The sequence below is a fragment of the Idiotropiscis lumnitzeri genome, chromosome 5, assembly GCF_059441095.1.
Source record: "Idiotropiscis lumnitzeri isolate Australia: NSW breed Sydney's pygmy pipehorse chromosome 5, RoL_Ilum_1.0, whole genome shotgun sequence".
NCBI lineage: Eukaryota > Metazoa > Chordata > Actinopteri > Syngnathiformes > Syngnathidae > Idiotropiscis > Idiotropiscis lumnitzeri.
Window position 1 is genome coordinate 3,840,352 of NC_142395.1, and position 17,105 is coordinate 3,857,456.

General features: G+C 43.6%; 2 protein-coding genes across 3 annotated transcripts in view; one reads left to right on the plus strand and one right to left on the minus strand.

Annotated features, from left to right (window-relative positions):
- The window catches only part of arnt2 (aryl hydrocarbon receptor nuclear translocator 2), a 90,903-nt gene that overhangs the window by 10,608 nt on the left and 63,190 nt on the right, over positions 1-17,105 (minus strand). For both annotated transcript variants that reach the window (XM_088295610.1, XM_088295611.1), the window contains 4 exons: positions 6,290-6,362; positions 6,025-6,148; positions 3,044-3,146; positions 2,796-2,934 (listed from right to left, as the gene is read on the minus strand). In XM_088295610.1, coding sequence (XP_088151736.1) covers positions 2,796-2,934; positions 3,044-3,146; positions 6,025-6,148; positions 6,290-6,362 — 439 coding nt within the window. The remainder of the gene's footprint in view (positions 1-2,795; positions 2,935-3,043; positions 3,147-6,024; positions 6,149-6,289; positions 6,363-17,105) is intronic.
- LOC148336003 (uncharacterized) lies at positions 12,286-16,349 on the plus strand. The gene is made up of 3 exons (XM_088295944.1): positions 12,286-13,590; positions 13,765-15,023; positions 15,978-16,349. The coding sequence occupies exons 1-3, from the start codon at positions 12,498-12,500 to the stop codon at positions 16,347-16,349; spliced, it is 2,724 nt and encodes a 907-aa protein (XP_088152070.1). The 5' UTR covers positions 12,286-12,497.

The window sequence follows — 17,105 nt, forward strand, 5'->3', positions numbered from 1 at the left end:
CTCTGATAATGGACGGATGGATGATCCTTTGTTTTCCCAAGATCAAATTATTAATTACGTTTTATATGATGCACATTGACTGAGATGTGTCATATTTCATATCCAATAAGGATAGAGCAATGATTGTGTATTATTACTCTTTCCCTAATGATATTTATGTGTGAATGAGCTCAGATCATGTATGAATGTAAACTTTGTCATTTCGTCATTCACAGGAAATAAGCAAACACACGTTAGTCATCTTTTTACCAGAAACGCCACCACACTAGATTTGCAATGAAATGAAAAAGATGTGCTTTGACTGCAGACTTTCATCTATAATTTGAGGGGATTTAGGATACATCCAAATCAGATATTGCTGTAGGTAATCAAACAGTTAGTCGTCGATATTTATATGCCTCTCAGTTTTTTACAACTATTTACAGGCTGGCATCGATTATCCTCCGATTAAAGCGAGTTTCCCTGACAAACAAAACACCTCAGTCACGCACACAGCAATTTCTAGGCAGTTATACTTCCAAAGCTTGCTTTATTAAAACTAGATATTACTTTAAATTAGTATTGTCAAGCGATTAAAATATTTAATCGTAATTAATCGCATTCTTTCACAGTTAACTTGTAGTTAATCACACATTTTATTCATTGTAAAAAAAAATCCTTTTATTTATTTTTTTTTGGGCCCAATATTTTATTGACTTGTAATACCTTAAATATATGAGGATTTATTTTTTTGATTTTATGCAAATACTTTTTTTTTTATTGAAAAAACAAAGCATTGGATTCGACTCACACAAACAAAGTCACACAAAACAGCATCTCAACAGCCTTTCTAAGGGATCAAATTGGAGTAATATAAGAAATATAAAATTCCAACAAAGTGCAAATGAAATGGGTCAAAATAATGGGCCACACCGAGGTAGTTATGTTTAACTGAGGGAAGTCTAGTAATCACCGGTGAGGTGAGCGCGACTGCTTCCGCGTTCTCCGCTTCCTGCAAGTCTTGAATGCGGGTTGTAATGGTGTATCTAGAGGACAATTCGTAAGTGCAGTCGTTGGACGCAATGCGAAGTATTTCAGCCAGACCTTCGTCCTCCACGATGCTAACACGCATAGTTTAGTGCACGATGGCAATACACACAAATGACTTTGCTCTTATCAATGACACCATTAGGTAACTTTAAAAAAAAAAAAAAAACTTTACCACCGCCACGATGCTTTTAGTTCTATAAACCGGCAAAAACTCCGCACAGCAAGCCCATGCAGGCGTGTCCTAAATTTCGCGTGCTTGATGTTTTTTTCCTATCTCGCAAGCATCAGCGCGACGTCATAGGACTGCATTGTTTATTAGGCCAAGATGAGTCTTAATTGCTCGTTAAAAAAATTGCCGGCGTTAAAAGGTTGGATTAATCCCATTAATAACACATTTTTCTGACACCTCTACTTCAAATATACAAAGACTTGGGCGCAATGGTTTCCAATGTGGAGCAGGTGCAGGAAAAGAAAAAGCCTCAGAGGTTGGCTCTACCCTACTGCAATATGATTGACTGCCTTGTCGCTGCAAGGATATGACGCACATGCCATGACACGCTGTCGTAACTGCAGATACTGCCGCTACAATGTACGCCGCTATCTTGGATAGCACTCACGAAGGGGGAGGGAGTAAGAATGAACTGGCGGAATAACTGGGATTGAACCGACATGTTTGGACTGATCGGTTTTGTTGGTTTTCCAAAAATAGTTCCACCCCAAATTAATAAATAAATATAAGCTGCTTATCCTCACAAAGCCTGGTGAAAAAGCAAACAGGCAGCTTACTGCACAAGGAACCAATCAGATGGTGCTGTGGGTGGGCCAATCTGCTTCTGCAGGCAGGGCCACAGACAGACAGAGAAAAAGAAGTGTGCTGCAGCAAGCCAAAATAAACCAGCTTTTAATATATAGGCCTCGAAAAAAGGCAGTTGCCGATTATCGGCAAAATGCCAAATATCAGCCCTGATAATCGGCCCAGCCGATAATCGTAGTTTAGTTTATCACTAGTATCGGCCCTGAAAAAAAGCACATCTGTCTATCACGAATTTAATTATTTAGAAACAATTCCAAAAATGACTTACTTGAGAGTTTCTTTTAAAAAAAACAGTGAAACACTAAATCATACACACCAAAAATGTTTTGCCAAACTTCACCAAATGTATTTGCTTGTTTAGTAGAAAACAGCTGCCATCTGGACTATCGGAATCATTGTCTTTAGTGTGATGGGAGCTGATTTGAATTATTTTCATCCGATGCCCATCCGACATCCATTCCAATAAACTTATCCAAACTAGCCTGGAAACCAGAACAATCTGTAAAGTTTATTTGCCCTCACAGATGGGTCCCTCATACTTTTCAGACTGATTTATATTGTGTTTGGAACAATCTTTGACTGAAAAGGCCAAAAAGGGACTCAAAACTTGGTCAGGCTCTAAACTTGAACATGATGTCAGATTTTACCATCTGTTTAGAGGTGGTGAACATCAACCCTCTTTTCCTCTAAATTATGTCACTGCAGTGACTGGATTCATTTGCTGGAAACCTTTGTTAACCCTTACCTTGCATTATATTGATTTACTTTGAAAGTATGCTAACTTCCCCAGTATGCACGTGTAAACACACTGACACGCACACCAAACAAAGACTAATTCATCTGGCATAAAGATGGAACGGGGGATGATCAGGAAATAGCTGAGGAAATCATTTGGCAGCACTGGAAACCGCACCATAAACCCGAGGCTGACACTATGTCAATGTTTGAATACCTGGCCAGAGAAGGGGGGTCGGTTTCCTGACCAAGCGACCTGGCCTGGGTTGAGCTGTCTTGATATCTGAGCTAGATTCTGATTGGAGGAACTTGAAGGTTGGATGTCATTCACACCTGGGACATGAATGACAGAGGAACTGGAAAAAAAGAAAGACAAGTTGACATACACACATTGTAATGCAATAAAATGACAAAAACATAGTTGAAGAATGACTGTTACATGACATCAGTGACAATGACATGTACCTGAAAGTTTTTCCAGAGTGTCCTTGCTGGAACGGAGAACTCTGAGAGTAGAGCTGCTGTCCTCCCGCTGTAGAGGAAGGAACCATCATCTTCTTATCACCCGCTATACACATACACACAAATACCAGATTAAAATTTGAGTAAATAACCGAGAAGAGACAAACATTGGGTGGCATGGGTGATAGCGGCATAAAGCTGTGAAAGCAGCAATTAGCAAATTTAAATCCTTTAAATACAAAGACTTTGTTTGGATTGTTAAAATGAAATTAGGACAAACAAAACCGGAACCTTCAGGGATTTCAGCTCTCTAAAATGTAAACCAGTAACTACAATGCTCCATTAACAGGTCCTCAAACGAGCACCAAAGATTGTTTGGTGACCGACCCACCGACCTTATGGGAAACTTGGGCACATCTGGTTTATCTTTAATGTGTGTATTTCCTAATTCTAAAACATACCAGGGCTACACAACAACATCTTATTAATAGATAATCCTTTCACCAGTGGCTCCCCTCTCACTCATTTGGCCACCATCTAACGACGAATGGAGTTGTTAGCGCCGGTGATAGCCTAGTCCAGTGCTTCTCAATTATTTACTGTCACGCCCCCCCCTACCAAGAAGAAAACAATTTGCGCACCCCCACCATCACCCACTCTCCGCCGCAACTATTAATAATAGCATTTTTGTTGAAAAACAAACCTACATCGTAGAGTTACGCTGCGCACAATGGGCAATGAGAGCGCCACTGCTAACTACTGGAGAGGATGTGCAATAATAATTTATTGTAGTACGGCATAGGGCTGAACGATTTTAGGAAAAAAAATGAATCGCAATATTTCGGGCTGATATTGTGATTTACATTTTTTTTTTTTTTGCATTTTTTTTTAATTTGGTGCAAAAATTCACAATTTCTTCAACATCAATTTTACAAACATGACGGAAAATGCCATTATCTATACCATTAAAAGCAATAAAAGCTACGACTGTAATGCAAGGACACTGTTTTTAAAAATTGCTTTCTGTCAAGTATAATTTAGTATTTTTGTATTTCTGTATATGAAAACGCATTTTTTTAAACCCAAAAATATTTTACATTTCGTACTTATTTACATGTTCTTTGCACACAGATTTTGTCAATAAAATGTTCCTTAGATAAGAAATACAATTTTGAGAGCTATTATTGTGTAGATCTCAAAACTCAGTACTCTGTGAGGCAAATATTGATGAGATGATAAATATTTACAATCCGTTTAACATCGAACCTCTTCGTCATGATGACGTCATCCGTTTCCGTGTTCCGGTCTGAGATTGTCTGCCAAATTGCTAACGTAACCATCGTCTTATTTTATGTTTCGATACGTAATGATTGCAATACGAAATTTCTGTTCATAGCTGCTGGCTCTCCACCCAAACGCGGTTCGAGTCACAGACTTCTGTTAAAAGTTAGGCATATATCGAAGCACTTATTACTCTGCAATTCATTTTCGCGATTAGCACGTTTAGCGCCTCCTCATTTAAAACGCTTCTTGTTAGTGAGGTTGTTTATTTGTCATCACGCAGCTCGTTGCTGCTGCTGTGCACAGACATAGATATACAGTGAAACCCCGGTTATCGCGGTTAATGGGGACCGAGACCACCCGCGAAAACTGAAAATCCGCGAAGTAGCGGCGCCCCTTCAAAAATGCTTAAAAAAAATATACAGGTATACAGTATACCCCCCTGTATACAGTACACCACATAGAATACGGGTAGAGAGAGAGAGAGTAAAATAAAAAAAAAAACAAATTATAATTAAAAGTTTTTTTTTTTTTTATTCCCCAGCCATTATTTTTGTATTTATTCAATTACTTCTTTTTGTATTTATTTAATTACTTCGACTTTTACCTGCTGGTACGCCGTCCGGTGTGCCCTGTGAAATGAAAGGTGGCATTCTTCATTTATTTATTTATTCATTCATAACTGACAGCCTCGCGCTACGCTCGTGCCCGGGCGGAAGAGGTGCTCCTCTTCGGCGTAATTACCACGCACGCCGGCCGGCCTCCTCCGGAGCTCTCGTACGGTCCCGAACGGAGCGAAATGTCGCCCCGCTCGTGCCCGGGCGGAAGGTGCTCCTCTTCAGCTTAACTGCCACGCACGCCGGCCGGAGCTCTGGTACGGTCCGAACCGCGCGAAACGTCGCCCCCGATCGTGCCCGGGGGAACGTGCTCTTCTTCGTCCACTCTCCTCTTCGCCCACGCTCTTCTTCGGCACACGCCGGCCGTCTAGCCGCTCCAGTGCGCCGCTCTGCGAAACTACAATGCCCCCGCGGAGCGGAGCGAATGGAGAGCCCCGATCGTGCCCGGGCAAAAAAGTTTTTAATTTTTGAATATTTTTTAGACCCGCGAAGCACTGAACCCGCGAAAGGTGAACCGCGAAGTAGCGGGGTTTCACTGTAGTACAAATAAAGCTCACACTGCTGCGACGCACGATATCTTGGTGGCTAGCATTCAAGTCGCGGCGAAAGAAATTACTTCTGGGACAACGATCGACAGGGTGACGTTTTTCTTTGTTTTTTTTTTAATCAGTACTGCGTAACCTACTGCGTGAACTAGGGGCACAAATCGCAGCTTTGACTGTCTCAAAATTGCGTCGCCTGAGATCGCAATATCAGTCCCAAAACAATTGTTTAGCCGTACTACGGCGGAAAAAAAGCATGTGCCCAAGGGGGGCGGGCGCCCCACTAATTGAGAATCACTGTCCTAGTCATTGCTAGCCGCCATAACAACGGTTCATAAGCTATGCAACATGCCACGGGTCAATTTCAAAATATTAGGCTTTTATTTTGATGTTGGCCCTCGTCATGGCGGCTGACTTGACGTTCAATTCAAGCTGCACACCGGCACGCTGCTTATGTGCACCCCCCCTGTTTATTATATTTCACATTTGGGTCTAACTGTGTGTGTGTGGGGGTGGGGGGGCGTGTGTGTGTGTTATGACATACATCCCGAGATGCTGGTGTACATTTCAGCAAAGCGTGGGTCTCTCTCCTGGGAAAAAAGGGCCTCTGGCTTGTCGATGCTCTTCCCTGCCTCATGCACTCCACTGCTCACACTGGCCACAGGAACCTGGCAGTTGGGTTGACAAGAAGATTTCAACTTTCAGTAAAGTCACAAAATATCCACAGCACAAGTTTTTGAGCAATTAGGCTTTCCTCAAAACGTAAATGTATCTGCTTCCCCCATCTTAGTTGTTCAGAATTTGTTTACCTGGGAAAGATCATAAGCCGTCAGACCGTCTCTCTGATGAACTTCTAGCTCTGCCTGTTGCTGCTGAAGCTGCCTGCAAAGAAAAGACAAAAATAAATCTAATGCAAAAAAAAAAATATTTTTAGCTTTGTGTTTGGCTCTGCATTTATGTTTAATTGATGTTACAATTGGTTATTGGAGAATTGGTAATGAAACCCAAATCTATAAAACTGGAATCAGAATCATCTATTTTGGCCAAGTATGTAAAATACACAAGCAATTTATCTCCGGCAGTATGAGCTACAGTCGTATTACAGTCACAGGCAACTACGATACAAAAAGACATAACAAATGAGTTTCAAAAAAGAGAAACGCTTATAAAAATCACCACCTCACTAGGGCCGTTCAGAGACTTAGACCTGGCCCAAGGGCCGTGTAATGCCTCGGTCTCCACTACACAGTCAGTGAACTTTCATGAAATGTTTACTTCATTTTATTTGGTTGAAAGATCAGAGTGGGAACATTACTTAGAATACCAGAAATCCTACATGCCAGAAAAAAACCCGAGCATATTTAATTTGGAAGTGATGAGCAACTCCACAGGTGATTCAGCTGTTCGCTTTCCTCCTGTGTGTGCTCATCTACTTCATACCTTAACTAAGCGATTGCCCACAATAACACTACTGCCCCCTACTGTCGAACAGGTTTGCATATCATACGGTAGAGAAATACGCTTAATACCCAGAACATTGGGAACACTGGCATAACATAATGAGATGCAATGCAAGCCCTGCATTTATCAATTAATACTAAAAATTGTTGATTGACACAGTACGACATTCATATTAGTTTTGAAATAAGTTTTTTTTTTTTTATATATAACCTTTATTTAACCAGGAAAGTCACGGTGAGATTAAAAACCTCTTTTTCAAGGGAGTCCTGCCCAAGGGGCATCAATAAACTACAGACATAGAAAACAAATAAGATAACATACAATTATAAAAAACAGTTACAATGAAAAGATTTGACCTCAAGTGCTCTCAGTCTGGTTTTAAAAGCATTTAAAGAAATTAGTTCAAGTTCGAGGATTTCTGCAGTGTTTTCCAGGTTGTAGGAGCAGCATGAGAGAAAGCTCTTTTTCCCAGTTCAGAGCGGACATATTAGGGACGTACAATGTAGTTTGCAGTGGGATACAACAACGTAGTATCACACAGTGGTGTTTATGTAATCAACAATATCACCGCTACAAACTAGAATAATAAGCATAATACTGAAGTTAGTAGAAAGTTGAAATAAAGTGACTTCAACTGTAGACCAGCTTCTAGTTGGATAACAGCTGCAATAGTAGGCAACATGTTGACACCATGTGTCACGAAGATTAAAAGCTGCAAAAATAGACCAAATGCCTCATTATGAAAACATGCTACAAATTCAAATAAGTAAGCAAAATGTAATGATAACACGTTCTCTGGAGACAACTGTGCTTGTGCTTTGAGTTTGTTTACGGAAATGTTGCTCTGTGTAGTGTTGCCTGTATGCTTTGCAATTCAGCACATACTCCCACTGAAGTCATGCTTTGTTTACGTTGGCAGTTTTTCACAACCACCTTACATAATAAAAGCCAAGAAAGAATTTAAGAGTATGACTTCTTAGGTTCAACCCCAAACATGGTTAGCGAGCCTGAGCGACGACAACCTAACCAGTTCACCGTCTGGTCCAAATGGATTGTTTCTGGCATTCCTGAAAGATTACAGCAGCAAGAATGTGACAGATGTGAAGTCAATGTGACCTTGACCAACCAAAATGTTCATTCATAATTGCAGGTGGAGTCAATTTCACTACCTATTAACGTTTACTCATTGTAATCTCCTGTGAAGAAGTTATCCTACCCAACCAACCAAAGTTGGATAAATGAACAAGGCACCAAATGTGAAACTTGGTCGTGTAAATATATAAGTGAAGGTGGATGTGTATTTTATAAATCCACTGGGGCCGAGCGAAACACTTCTGACTGCTGATGTAAAAACATCAGTATTTGTCTTTGTGGTAAAGTGAGTGCTGGTTTCTGATGCTGTCAGAATATGCTGGATGGCAGGCTCTGTCCCATGAGCAATTTCCAGCCCACCATTCATTTTTTTAGCGGCGTTTAGCATGTACCCAAAATTACATTGAGCACAGCTAGTGTCAAGTTTGGCTGCATCGCATTTCTTACTTTTGACACTGCGGCGCTGCTCTCAGTGAAGAAGAACTTCCGTCAGTCACCGAGTTTTCACCAAATGAGTGGCAAGTGACTTTCGTGACTCACAGTCTATTTTTTCTTGGATGCTAAAACTCTAATTGTGAAGCATATTTTAGAGCCCAATTTCAAAAATTATTCATATCTATTGCAAAACCACTCACTGAGTTGCAAAACCTAAAGCACAAACACTGCTTTGTACTGAGTTTGTAATTTTGTTACACACAACTCACAGCTTTACGCACAATTTTCAAATAATCAACACATTCCTTGAAAAACTATACACATTTATGGCTATTATTTATACCAAGTTGACAAGTGTCTGGCCACACTGTCACATGAGTAAAGTATTTTAGCTAATTAATTGACTTTGCAGTCAGCCTGAGCACAATAAATAAGCCACTGGTAAACTGACCTAAATGTGACAAAGCCTTTCTTATGCAGAGAAATCAAAACCCGAATGTTGCCCACTTGGCACCCATTGCAGCCTGGTCATCCTAGAAGGGGGATTCCCCCAACCGTGGTCCCTTCTCAAGGTTTCTCACTTTTCCCCGAATGGGGTTTTGAGTTTTTCCATGCCCTCCTGGGGGTTAAGATCAATGGATGTCGATTGTGGTAATGTAAAGCCCTTTGAGACTGTCTGTGATTGAGGGCTATACAAATAAAATTGACTTGACTTGACTAGATGTCTTTTTCATTCTTCCCATTAGTGTGTAGTTGGTGCATTGTGTGTGTCTGCTACTGTGTAAAATGATAGTTTGTGTTGTGTGATATAATATCTATGCCATTTTTACAAAGGTTTGGAAAGTTAGGCAAGGCGTACTTGCTTTTGCAAAATGTTTTGACATTTTGGTTAAAGATTTCCGTATTTGTCAGGAGAGTTTTCAAAAATTGCCAAAAGTCGGAAAAAAATATAAAGAAAGCAAAACAAAACTAAATAATAATAACCATAGGCAGCACCGTTGAACAGTTATAATTGTGTCTGCATCTGAGTGAATTGGTTCTAGTTTTAAAGGTTGGCTCAGGCCTTCCTGTGTGGAGTTTGCGTTATCTCCACGGCTTCTATAAAATGTGACCTTTTATAAGAGGCCAAAAATGGTACCAAGTAGGGCCGGGCGATAAACCGAAAATTTACCGTTATCGAAATTTATTACAATGACCGAAATCATTTTGCCAATGACGGTAAATTCGGTGTTTAAAAAAAAAGAAAAGCCTCTGTCTGCGGCAATGTTCATGCCCCTTTAAGACGACGACTACAGCGCCTCTAGTCACTTGACTCCACCCGTCTGATCGAGAAAGAAAACAGACGTCGCGGTCGTAGCTGGCGATTCAAATCCAGAAGCTTTTTCACCACCCACAACACAACCATGCTGTGCTGAAAGTTCAAAGAGAGAAGCAAGGTTCGACAAGTGACAACAGCCCATTAACGGAGGCGACACCATACGAGAGAACTTCTCAGTGGTGGACGCGATAGCCCAGTACATAGCTAAAGATTTAGCTCCTCTAGTTACAGTGGCGCGCACAGGATTTAAACGCTTCATGAAAGCCGTATTTCCCGATATGGACTACATCGGGCCGGGAGCTTAGACATGTCAAGCATTTTGCATCTACATCCGACTTGTGGTCGGGTCGCAACATGGATCCCTGATTGAGCCTGACTGTGCATTACATAGACGACAAGTGGCGACTGCACCAGAGTACTCGAGACGGCACATTTTCCCGATGATGCACACTTGTTTATTTGGCTTGCCTTGACATTTTCTTTCATTTTATTTAGCATTTTTTTTAATTTGGTATATTTACATCATGACAGCATCTTGGCGCAATCTATTGGCAGAAAAAGATTTTGCAAGAGGTATCCTTTTTTTTGTGACATTGTTCAAGTCATGCAAAACAAATTATTTGGAATGTTTATACAAATGATTTTTGTACTTTTATTTTTCATTGAAAGTAATGTGTACCAGTTGGTCAATAAAAAAAAAAACAGTCAATATGCATTTCCTTCACTTATTTTGAATCTAGTCCACGGGGGAATTTATCTTGCATTTATCGTTATCGAGGTAAAATTGCTCAATTTCTGGCGATATTGATTTGAGGTCATATCGCCCAGCCCTAGTACCAAGATAATTTAATATGTCAGACTTCCTGCTAGATTTAGCATAGTGAACTTTTTTTGTCTGACTTGGGTCATTCGATGTTGGTGAAACATACAACCGGAGCTGCATCGTTAAACATTTGCAGGAGGCGCAACTGTAGCTTGGAACGCCACACCCACTATGAAAGTGGGTATGGAGACTAAACTCTTCGATTGGGTTTCGGTTTAAAACAAACTGTCCAATAAAATTTGTTTACTTGCTGTGACGTATAATTCGTGAGCAACGTCACTCTTGGGTGGCAGTTTGCTCAGTTTTGCACCGCCTCAGAAATGCGTTTGATGAGACGACCCACCAGGATTTCCAGGCTACTGCTACTAAGACATTTTTTTAAACCGCACAATAACCAAATAAAACGGTGGTTATTTTAACAGGCGGCATGTATATGCAAAGATTATTTCGTTTTTACGACTGATAAGACCATCAAAACTGGTGTCATTCAATCTGAAAAAATGTCTCAGAGGAGGGTTTTTTGACCTGTATAAGAAAAAAAAAATCAGGCCAAATTTAAAGTAAAATTCAAGGAGTTTCTGTTGGGTTTAGCATGTGGCTCCAACAGAATATTTTAGTAGGTCTCGGGCTGTTACATTTGCCTCCAACCTTTTGTAGTTCTGTGTGAAACGTATAACTTATTGAACTTTTGCGTCTCTTAATAAGCGGATAAAATATTGATTATTTTGGCAAGCCTGATGTGTATGCAGTTGCATGAGCGTTGATGCATTTTTAAACCCTCAAAGTTTGCATTGTTTTCTTGGCAAACAGCGAACGCATTGCCACAGTAACTGTGTTTAATGAAAAATCCCCAACTGCTCGTTTCAACATCATGAAAGCCTAAACTCACTCATTAACTCACAAGGAAAAAAAATCCCTGAAAGATCAAGACATCTTTCCATCCATTACCCGAACCGCTTCTTCTCATGTTTTCTTTTTGCCAGTAGGTCGTATCACCATCGCCTGGGCTCTCATCAAATAAGTGAAATTTTGACATTGACATATTTTGGTCTTGCGTTATGTGCAATATGACTTTTCGGTAAGGCTTTACATGATACTCTGCCGCAATTTCACCAGTGTAAACACTCCTGATGCAGGTTCAGAGAATCCATGCCGCCTCCTCCGAACAACTACCTAGGCAGCATGTCCTCGAGGTCTGCTACCACGTAGCCACCACGGCCCACAAAGCCGAGCAGAGGTCCAGAGGAAAAAAATAGTCAACGCAATCGGTTGGACGCGTCGATCCAAACAGGACACACGGAAGTTGTTCGCCTCCGTAGGAGTGCTTATCGTAGTAAGCTTGCACTACTTTTACTGCTTGGAGATACTTTTTATACTTTTTATTATTTTTTGTATACAGTGACTGTTTTAAATTTTTAACCTACGGACACGCTCCCACCGGTGAACCGGCCAACTGTCAAACAACTGTCAAACAGCTAGCATACTCCTGCCTCAGACAAGCCTCTGCTTCCGGTTCCGGCGCCGCGCGAGTGGCTGCCTGTTTACAGCAGCGTGGCTCACGATTGAGCCTTTTTCGTGTGTTTTTTCCCTTTACCCTTTTTTATTTTATTTTTACCTCACCTCAGCAATGGACATCCAACTTGCGGTGGTTTTACTACTGTTGGGGGCTGTTTTTTGCGCGATCGTGTCCGGAGACGAAACTCGGAGCTACGGATCGATCGTGTACACAAGAGATCAGCTGTTAGCACTCCGTGCTAACCCCGCGTGGGCTCCCGGAGCGAGACCCGATATTCCCCGCGAGCTGAGGAGGAAGAGACGGGGATGTCGTGCGGGGGCTAAACGCCAGGCAAGGAGGAGACGATATCACCCCGTCCTCCCGTCCGTTATTATGGGGAATGTTCGATCCCTCTCCAACAAAATGGACGAGCTAACAGCGCTAACCCGGCACGAGAGGATTGTCCGGGAGGCTAGCTTGCTGGTGTTCACGGAGTCGTGGCTAACAGAGCTAACGCCGGACGCCGTCGTGGAATTGGACGGCTTCCAAATACTACGCGCGGACAGGACACTGGAGAGCGGTAAGAGAAAAGGGGGAGGGCTGGCTGTGTTTGTTAATGATAGATGGTGTAACCCTGGGCACATAACTGTTAAGGATCAACTTTGCAGTCGGGACATTGAGATGATAGCTGTTAGCATGCGTCCGGTCTATTTACCGCGAGAGTTCAGTCATGTGATCGCGGTGGCAGCGTACGTGCCTCCCTCTGCTAACGGTGAGACAGCCTGTGATGTACTGAATGCAGCTGTGAGCAGGCTACAAACACAGCACCCAAATGCCTTGTTCCTTATCTCTGGTGACTTCAATCGTGCTTCTCCTTCCTCCTCTCTGCCTTCATTCACACAATATGTAACATGCCAAACCAGAGACAATAAAATATTGGACCTCTTCTATGCCAACACCAAGGAGGCGTACACGTCACTGCCCCTCCCCCCGCTGGGCAAAGCTGACCACAACTTGGTTGCTCTCCTGCCTGTGTACAAACCTCTCGTCCGCAGGCAGCCAGCTGTGACACGCACAGTTCAGCGATGGTCCGGAGAAGCCGAGGAGGCCTTGAAGGACTGTTTCAACACAACTGTGTGGGAGGTATTCAGCGAAGCTCACGGTGAGGACATTAATGGTCTAACAGACACAGTTACAGACTATATTAACTTCTGCATGGAGAACACCATTCCCACCAGGACTGTAAGATGTTTCTCCAACAACAAACCCTGGATCACACCGGACATTAAAGCTCTCCTGAAGGAGAAAAAGAGGGCTTTTGTTTCAGGCGACAAGGACGAGCTGAAGAGAGTGCAGCGTCAGCTGAGAAGGAGGATCCGAGAGGGGAAAAAGTCCTACAGGATGCGGATGGAAGAACAACTGCAGCGGAACAATGCCAGGGATGTCTGGAGGGGCCTGAAGACCATCTCAGGCCACGGACAAGCAGGTAAGACCCAGAAGGGGGGGGGGCTTCAGTGGGCAAATGAGTTGAACCTATTTTTCAATAGGTTTGATCAAATGTCTGACCCCGCTCAGGCTTCCCTGATGCAGCCCCCACCAACCCCTCCTGCCACTGCGAACAAGACTCTCTCTCTCCTCTCTTCACTCTCTCTCTCCACAGGCTCCAGTTCCCAGCCTCATCAGACAACCACCACTTCCTCCTGCTCAGCCTTGTTCCTCACAACATCTCAGGTGAAGAACCAGCTGAGGAAGATGAAGGCGAGGAAGGCGGCAGGCCCAGATGGGATCAGCTCCCAGCTCCTCAAATCCTGCGCAGACCAGCTGTGTGGAATCGTCCAGCACATGTTCAACCTGAGCTTGAAGCTGGGCAGAGTCCCCCAGCTGTGGAAAACATCCTGCCTGGTTCCGGTTCCAAAGACACCCCATCCGAAGGAGCTCAACAACTTCAGACCAGTGGCGCTGACGTCTCATCTGATGAAGACCCTGGAGAGACTGGTCCTCGTCCATCTGCGCCCCCTGGTCAGCTCCTCAATGGACCCACTCCAGTTTGCATACCAGCCTGGCATCAGTGTGGATGATGCCATCATCTACCTGCTCCACACTTCACTCTTCCACCTGGAGAAGGCGGGGGGCACGGTGAGGATCATGTTCTTTGATTTCTCAAGTGCTTTCAACACCATCCAGCCCGCCTTATTGGGAGACAAGCTGGAGCAGGCGGGAGTGGCCCACCACCTCATCACATGGATTCACAACTACCTCACAAACCGGCCACAGTACGTGAGAACACAGGACTGTGTGTCTGACGTGCTCCTCTGCAGCACGGGAGCGCCGCAGGGAACTGTGCTGGCTCCCTTCCTGTTCACCCTCTACACCTCGGACTACAAATACAATTCCACAACCTGTCACCTGCAGAAGTTCTCTGATGACTCTGCGATTGTCGGCCTCATCACTGACGATGACGATCGGGAGTACAGAGGGGTTACGCAGGGGTTCGTGGACTGGTGTCAGCAGAACCGCCTCCAAATCAACGCTGGGAAATCCAAAGAGCTGGTGGTGGATTTCCGCAAGCGTCGGCACTCTCCACCTGCACCAGTGAATATCCAGGGAACAGACGTTGAGAGGGTCTCAACTTACAAGTACCTGGGTGTTCATCTGAACAATAAACTGGACTGGAGCGACAACACAGACGCTCTCTATAGGAAGGGTCAGAGCAGACTCTTCCTACTCAGGCGGCTGAGGTCCTTTGGCGTTCGGGGAACACTCCTCAGGAACTTCTATGACTCGGTGGTTTCATCAGTCATCTTCTATGGAGTGGTCTCCTGGGCAGGAGGCATCTCGGGCCGAGACAAAAAGAGACTGGACAAACTGGTGAGGAGGGCCAGCTCTGTCCTGGGCTGCTCCCTGGACTCTGTGGACTCAGTGGGGGGCAGAAGGATGACGGCAAAACTGTCATCAATGCTGGACAAACCAGCCCACCCATTCAATGACACTCTGAGAACACTTTACAGCTCCTTCAGTGACAGACTTTTACACCCTCGCTGTACCAAAGAGAGATTTCGCCGCTCCTTCCTGCCAACTGCTGTCAGACTTTTTAACAAGAACATTCGGTCAGGCCTACAAACGGGAGGGCATTAGTGCAATTGTGCAGTCCTAGGATGCAATATTAACTACTACTGTACTTTCAGCCAAGGGTGTACTTAAATATTGACCAATGATGTATTTTGTTTACCATTACAGTATTCTTATTACAATACTTCTATCACTGTAGTATTTCTACCACTGCAGGATGTTCACTATTACAGTACTTTTATCATTGCAGTACTTTTATCATTGCAGTATTTTTCTATCATTGCGGTACTTTTACTATTACAGTACTTTTACCATTGCAGTACTTTTACCATTGCAGTACTTTCATCATTGCAGTATTTTTCTATCGTTGCAGTACTTTTACTATTACAGTACTTTTACCATTGCAGTATTTTCTATCATGCAGTACTTTTCTATCATTTCAGTACTCTTACCATTACAGTACTTTTATCATTGCAATATTTTTATGATTGCAGTATTTTCAATCATTCAGTAGTTTTTATCATTACAGCGTTTCCCCCTCCGTATAATGGACAAACATTAGGAGTGTTTCCTTACACTTAGATACGTTTATACTGTGTATATTTGCATGCTTTTTCTGAATGTCTGCTGCTAATGTTATACATTAACGGCTACATTACGCCGCCGACTCTGTGTGATCTATATCTTTGCTGCTGTAACACCTCAAATTTCCCCATTGTGGGACTAATAAAGGACATCTTATCTTATCTTATCTTAGCCCGCCGTGCTAGCCCCGGTCACCGGACCCGGTTCATAATGGTGCAGGATGAAACAAATAAAACAATCTCTGACCGGAGAGAGGAAGTACATCGTCTGACAGAAGAACTCCGTCGAAAAGAGTCCCTCATCTCGTCTTTCACGACCCGTTTCCCACAACTCTCCGCCGTCATTATGGATAGGAATTCCAGCAGAATCATGACAGCTGTGAGTATGACTGAGGCTCCACTGACGGACACGGTGCTCAACACCACTCCATGGTACCACCTGGGTCGAGGTGGCATCCCGCAGCCAGAGGAGCAGAGAACTATCTCCCCGCCCTCGATTGGTCATGAAGAATCGTTTTTCCGCCCTGGCAGAGGATTCTCCCGCTGCCACTGCTGCGCCCCTGCGGTCAGAGACGTCAGCCGTAGCATCTGACCCCAGGGCTGGGTCCCAGGCGCTCCTTTGAATTCCCTGCCGCTCACGTTGAATTCGGCCGGAGTGGGTAAGTCCACGCGTGGCCCGGTCGGCCGTTCTCGAGTGGGGCTGCTCAGGGACGCAGTGTCCCGGCACACGAGTGGGCCACAACATCGGCGCCACTCACCAGTTCCGTCCTCAGTTGCCACCCGGCCTGGGGAGCACGATTTAGGACAACGAGGTCAGGATTCTCTCCACAGAGTTCACGGTTCCCCTGGCACTCATTCTTCACATCCTCTGCACTCACCAACGACCATCATTGTTGGCGACAGCATCATTAAACACACACGCTACATTGGTACTATCACCCGCTGTTATCCCGGAGCCAAAATCACGGACATAGCTAACATCCTGGCAGATGTTCTTCTCTCTCTTCCACCATCCGTATCCCGGCTCGTTGTCCACATGAGGACGAATGAAGCAGTGCGCCGACAATCGGAGCAAGCCAAGCTAGATTTTAATGTCCTCTTCGACCTGCTAAAAACTTGTGGTCTGTCGGTCTGGATGTGAGATAAGCTGAAGATCAATAACCTCAACTAACGTTATGTAATCATTTTGTGTATTCCTAATCATCTTTTATACATTTGTATTATTTGTATCAGTAATAATTGAACACACACACCCACACACACACACACACACATTAGAGCTCTGTTTTAGTGTTGAAGTCTTCTGCCTCAGGCTGAAGTTTTAAACTGACCATTGTGATTGATTGCT

Coding starts and splice junctions, on each gene's coding strand:
- LOC148336003 (XM_088295944.1), top strand. CDS start 12,498: ATGGGGAATGTTCGATCCCTCTCCAACAAAATGGACGAGCTAACAGCG. Junction 13,591..13,764: donor CTCAGGCCACGGACAAGCAG/GTAAGACCCAGA, acceptor CTCTCTCCACAG/GCTCCAGTTCCCAGCCTCAT. Junction 15,024..15,977: donor CCCTGGACTCTGTGGACTCA/GTGGGGGGCAGA, acceptor ATAATGGTGCAG/GATGAAACAAATAAAACAAT.